The 6,000-nt window shown below is 41.8% G+C and overlaps 1 protein-coding gene across 1 annotated transcript; it reads right to left on the reverse strand.

Moving 5' to 3' along the window:
• Positions 1-695: 695 nt before the first annotated feature.
• LOC311030657 (uncharacterized protein) lies at positions 696-6,000 on the reverse strand. The gene is made up of 12 exons (XM_084036564.1): positions 5,765-6,000; positions 5,374-5,485; positions 4,761-4,854; positions 4,500-4,554; positions 4,217-4,357; positions 3,636-3,796; positions 2,816-2,914; positions 2,544-2,689; positions 2,272-2,443; positions 2,063-2,175; positions 1,476-1,560; positions 696-1,401 (listed from the first exon to the last, which is right to left on the reverse strand). Exons 1-12 carry the CDS (start codon positions 5,880-5,882, stop codon positions 1,342-1,344), a joined length of 1,356 nt encoding a protein of 451 aa, XP_083892690.1. The 5' UTR covers positions 5,883-6,000; the 3' UTR covers positions 696-1,341.

A 6,000-nucleotide genomic window follows, 5' to 3' on the forward strand; every position in this document is an offset into this window, starting at 1 on the left:
ACAGTCAGGTACACTTTCTTACAGTTCCCTAAAACGTGGCACTCTTCCTCCTTTCAATGAAGCCACTGGTCCACCAGAAGCAGGCTTTTGCTGTCGAGGCTGTATTAAGTGTGAGAGTCAAGCAATCTAGAAGTGCAAAGACTTTAAAGAGACATCGACGTGAATTTGGCCTATTCAGCAGAAAACAACATAATAAATGGAACGAGGTGATAATTGGCCGAATTCACAGCAACGTGTCTTCAAAGTCCGGATGCTGAGAATTTGGTGATTCAGAGATAAGATTGCGAGTATTTCCTTACTGCTAAATCTGATTGCTGAGGTAATTAGGTCATCCACGGCAAGTGTGGTTTATTTCTTGCAAACGTATGACTTAATAATCTCAGAGAATATATTCGTTTTTTTCCTCTGAAATTTGTTTTTTCCATGAAATTTACCACTTAAATCTCCGAAAATATTTTTTTTCTTCTTCTCAGAAATCTACTACTTTAAGTACTACTTTGAGTTCGTTCTCTGAATATTGCCCCCCTTCCACAGCTGCGTTTTTATTTTACCTACAATGGCCCAAATACGCCATCATATTCAATATAGTATTCAGTATGTTGAACAATGCTTTTTATTTAAGTTGTCTATAATTAATACATGGACACAATTTAGAACAGGAATATATAAAAAAAAAGATGTCACTAGGAAAAACGTTTGATTGCTGGATATTTACTTCAACAAGCGTTGTGAACATAATTGAATATTCTACATATTAGCCAACAAAGACATTCATGATGTGAAGTACGAGCAGATTAGTACCAAAACTGTACCTTCATGATCCCAAGGAGCCAAAAACTGTATAAAATGCTGGTGAAAGTCTTGAAAAACACTAACTCATACAAAACGAATCATGTAAACCAGCGCTGTTTAACCAAAATACAATATCTCTGATAAAGGAATATTATAAATAGTTTGCAAATGTTTACATATCTTAAAGTGGTGTCAGCCTGAATTCCTTTGACAGGAGCAGAGGCACAAAATACATGGATATAAATGCTCACCAGAAAATAAGTCATCAGTAACAAAAGCTAATTTTCAAACACTGATCATCTGCAGGTAGTGTGGTTTAGAGTGTTATATTACAGAGGTTACATCTAATACGTAATCAGGGCTTTACAATATCCAAAGCACCGGGTGTTGGAAGGGTTTAAACAAGTGCTTATAATTTAGATCGGCACGCTTCAATAAGGGACAGCATCTAGTGGTCAGAGCGACATGAAACCTGGGCTGAGCTTTCATCTCCTTTGGTCCAGCGTCAGTGTGGGGAGGCCGAATCGTTGTGTACATCTCTGTCTTTCTCTACAAGTCCATGTCCTGGTCGCTGACACTCTGGCGAAGGTATTCTTCATACAGCTTTTTCTGGAGGGAAAGAATGGACAGTTAAACACAGGCCTATACTATATAAAACAGACAAACACAGACAGATGCACTACCTTTTTGCTCTTGACCACCTCCTGAACGTACTCCAGCTTCTCCTGCAGTTGCCTCTTCTGTTTGCCCGACAGAGTTGGTTGAGTCCTGCAAAGGAACGAGGGGAATTTGATGAAATACGTTATTAATATACAAGCTGGATCGAGAGCAGTGCCGCAGGAAGCCCAAAACCACATGCATCTGCTTTACATAGATTATGCTCTTGATTCCACAGGGGAATTTAAAACGAGTCACAGCAGCAGTCAAATACTAGAGGCAAGGTAAACGTGTACAAAAAATATATAGTACATACAATACAATAAACATGCATTATATGTACAAAATAGTACTACAGGTCTGCAATTCATTTATTTTCAGCAGGAAGGAAACAACTAATAGATAATAATAATAGATATAACTAATAATAGATTATCAAAGTAGATGTGTCCACTGGGGGGGAAAAAATCTAAAAGAAATAAACTGAAATATAATTTAAAAAAAAGTAAAATTACACATAAAAGGGGAGATTAGGACCAAAATTTGAGTTAAAATAAAATATTTTACAAGCAATATAGCAGCAGATGACAGTGCTGAGATGTTATTGTCCTACCTGAAGGAGAAGCGTGCGATGATGAGCAGGAGGAAGGACATGAGGACCATCCCGCCACAGGCGTAAAGCTGCTGCTCCACAGAGAGGGAGTCTAATATTCTCACTATGGGAGTCTGTGGATTACAAGAGCAGATAAAATCAGACTTGACTGCTTTACATGGCGACTGGGTAACAACTGCAACACAAGAGCGAACAGCTTGAACACTCACCAGGTAGAGTGAGAGCATCTCTTTGCCCTCGCGGCCCAGAGCCACCTCCAGGATCTCCTGGGACAGAATGCCCAGCACCAGTAAGGCCATCAGAGCTAGAGGGACGCTGAAGCCCAGCAGAGTCAGCAAGCAGCTCTTGCAGCGCGCCCGTCGGTTCTTAGCGCTCGTCTGCCTGTGAGAGCAGAGGGTCGAGGTTATCCTCCGATGGCATCACCGACTGCTGATGCTACACCACTTTGCATTCTGGGTCATCAAGCGTTTCTGTGCGTTACCTGTCGTTACTGAGCGTATCAGTGATGGCCTCGCTGATGATCTCACAGTCCTTCTCCAGGGAGTTGAGTGTATTCTGCACCGTTTGGTTGATGGTCTTCTCGATGGTGCGACACACCTCCTCGATCTGGTTTACGCAGCGACTTGGCTGAGAGCAGGAACAGAGAGGACAAATTACAAACGTGCACCGGTCAGTAAGTTTGTATTACGATCTCTAAAATAATTATATGCATAGAACTAATTTAGGGAGCGTCAATTAAAGTGCAACCGTTACCTTATTTGGATTAGGAATGTAGATGGTGGGCATGTCAAAACCGCATTTGTTGAGTCCAGGTCGCTTGCAGAGCTCCTGGACAATCTGCATCATTACTCTCTGAGACAAACACAGAGACAAAGGTACAATTCAGAGGGAGAGAGTATTCCTGATGTATGTATATATGTATTGTATCTCGCCTATAGTCTATACAAAAATAGTCAAAGCAACAACATCATTGGCCGAGCTACACTCAGCTACTAAGCTGTTGTTTCAGAATAAAGGGCTGCGTTGTTTGTTATGTGCAGGGTGTGGGTGAGATGTTGCATTCTTCATGGTACTGACACATTGCGGAGATTGACAAACTGAAAGACGTGGGTTTTTTTATCCTGCTTGCTTTCCATGGTTGTAAATAGCACTTTCAGTCCTTATTCTATTTTCCCCATTGTAGCGGTCCAGACAGAAGAACAAGGAAGCAATTGTTATTATGAATAATAAATGATCCTTTGTTTTTTTACCGTTAATTTTCCTGTCACAGCAATTATTCGACTGTGAGATTGGCTGTCAAATTAGGCTCCTTAGGATACATCCACGCCACTACATTTCAAAATTAAAAGGCAGAACGTTTGCTTTGTTTAAGCCCAGCGTTCGGACTTCTCCAGCATTTAGAGATGCTGTTGATGTTGTTTGAATTTGAAAACTCCGGGGCCTCACACTGAATGTTTTTAATCCTTATAAATGTGCAAACTCCTTCTTTAAGCTCTACAAAGTTGTTCATAGTAGATGATGTATGTTTATTCAGCTCAATACATTTTTTTAATCGAGTGGCTGTTGTGCATACCTGTCTGTCCGACTCTCCCCCGGCCTCGTCAGCCTTGCTCAGGTAAAAATGCAGTCGATCTCCCTGTTTCTCATTCAGGCTCTCCACGATGTTGAGGGTGCGCTTACATAGAGCCTGACCCATGGGGTCAAAGAAGACCAGAATCAGCTCACAGAGATCACCTGAGTGAGACAGTGGGAGGGAGCATTGCTTAACCACCACAGACTGAACCCCTATTATAGCATCATTTATTCTTATTGTATTAAAATACATGGTCATGGAAGTCAGATGTCAGAGCATTTCTGAGTGATAATCATTAAACCTTCTTGTAGGATTTTTGTGAAGATCTTCAATTGTTTTACTTGCTTCTTATTTCGACTGAGAGATGATGACATAACTTAAATACTGTGGCAGAATTAAGCATAGCCTGGTGCTAATATTTCACATTAACTGGAGACAACACAGACTCAACAAACGTTTCTCCTCTTATCTTGTATTATTTTTTAACATTTAACCATTTAAAATAACTCAGTGCCTACAAACGCCTAATGAGGTCCTGACAACAGTACATCAACAGGCGAGGGCAGTTAGTGGCAACTCACCCAGCCACATGAGAACCTCATCCACATCAAAGGGATACTTCATATCACCATCCACCAACCCTGGCGAATCCACAAACGTCACCAGGCTGAACCGTTTCTGTCGTGACGTGCAGATCTCTGTGCTCAAGTACTCCGAAACGCCTAGAAATCAATTCAAGAACATCACAGATCAGATCCATCGGAGTTAGGGTGCTGCATCCTAAACAAACTACGTCTACGTCCAAGTCAGAGTCACTCTTTAGAATAGAACAAGGAAAGATCGTGCTTTGAGCTGAAATCTCACCTTTGAACTCCTGCAGAGGCTTGAAGTGTGGATATAGATGAAGGGTGGCATTTCCCTAAAGAGAAAAAAGGACCAGGTCAGACATTAGTTTGTGAACCAGGTATCAGGTTCCAGAAGAACCGGTTACAAGGAGAGGAACTAATTAAAATGAATGTAATAAGTCATAATCATGAGTAATGACTCTAAAAGGTCAATAACAGTAAATGTTGCAACATTAGAATATGAATTTGGTTATTGTTGTCGTAGTACTGTTGCACTCACCGTGAGAGACTCTCGCTTGCGCCCACTTGTGACAAAGCTGAAGCCTTGGGTCTCAATGGCCACTCCAGTGCGCTGGATGTGCTCTTCAACATACCTGGTAAAATAAACACACACAAAAACAAGCATGACTAAAAGGAAACGGTCACTAACAACTTAGTCATGTACCTGCGGAGGAGAAATGTCTATTTCAATGGCAGTTTTTCTTCCTAGCCTGACGAAATCAATGAAATCTATACTATTCGGCAAAATCAATAGACAGGTGCGTATTGGCTGACTAAAAGACCACAGTAAACTCTATAAACTCCATTAAATTGCGCACAAAAATGTACCTTAGACTAGACTATGTGTTCTAGATGGACCCGTTATTTCTTATATTACATAGCATGGCATTTTCTGGTGCATGCTGTTTATATTTCCTCATGTTTCATTGCATATCACTTGGCTTGATTCTCATCCAGGTCATTGGTCAACTTTGAGAGGTTTATCGTGGGTAACTGGACTTGCTTCAGGTTCAAAAATAAATCACTTGGTCTGGTAGTTTTATAGTTATTTGGTGAAACAGACTTGCCCTCTATGAGTAAAATTACCAACTTGTGTAAAGAAATATATTTACCAGTTGATGAAGGAGCTTTTCCCAGCAGAGTGGTTTCCCATCAGCATCACAGTGATCTTTTTTCTGGGCGGCAGCAACTTCACACCAACAGATTCGGCGACTGTAATCAACCCTGGAAACAAAAAACGTGATTTAAAAATCAAGTATGTGTCTGTCAAGTGCAGCTGGGGCTGCCATACCTTGCAGTTGACCATGGCTAATAAAATTAGCATTAAAGCTAGCTGGTGCAACGTCAGCCATATCGGGACATCCCTGTTTAATAGCTAGCTAACGGTTAACGTCTGCTAGCTAGCCGGCTAGCTTGCTAGCTTGACTTAATTGTCAAATACGTGGATGTTGCAGCGATTTCCTGTGAGGGTTCGAGTCCGGCAGAGTATGTCAGCCAACTCACCACAGTCGGGCTCCGTGTACAGTTGATGACAATCCCGCAAGATGCGCTCATCGCAGGACACGCCGCCGGCTAGCGACTCTGCGTTGGCGGCGCTTCGGCTCTTGATTTTCCCAGACATCGTTAGAGGCTGAAAATGTCAAACTTCAGGAGAGAAGTCAACAGGTCTCCGGACAAGCTGCGAACAAAGCCGGTTTGCCTGGTTTGAATCGCCCCGGTCTGCTGAAACACGGGGTTGA

This window comes from Eutrigla gurnardus (assembly GCF_963514095.1).
Source record: "Eutrigla gurnardus genome assembly, chromosome: 20".
Classification (NCBI taxonomy): domain Eukaryota; kingdom Metazoa; phylum Chordata; class Actinopteri; order Perciformes; family Triglidae; genus Eutrigla; species Eutrigla gurnardus.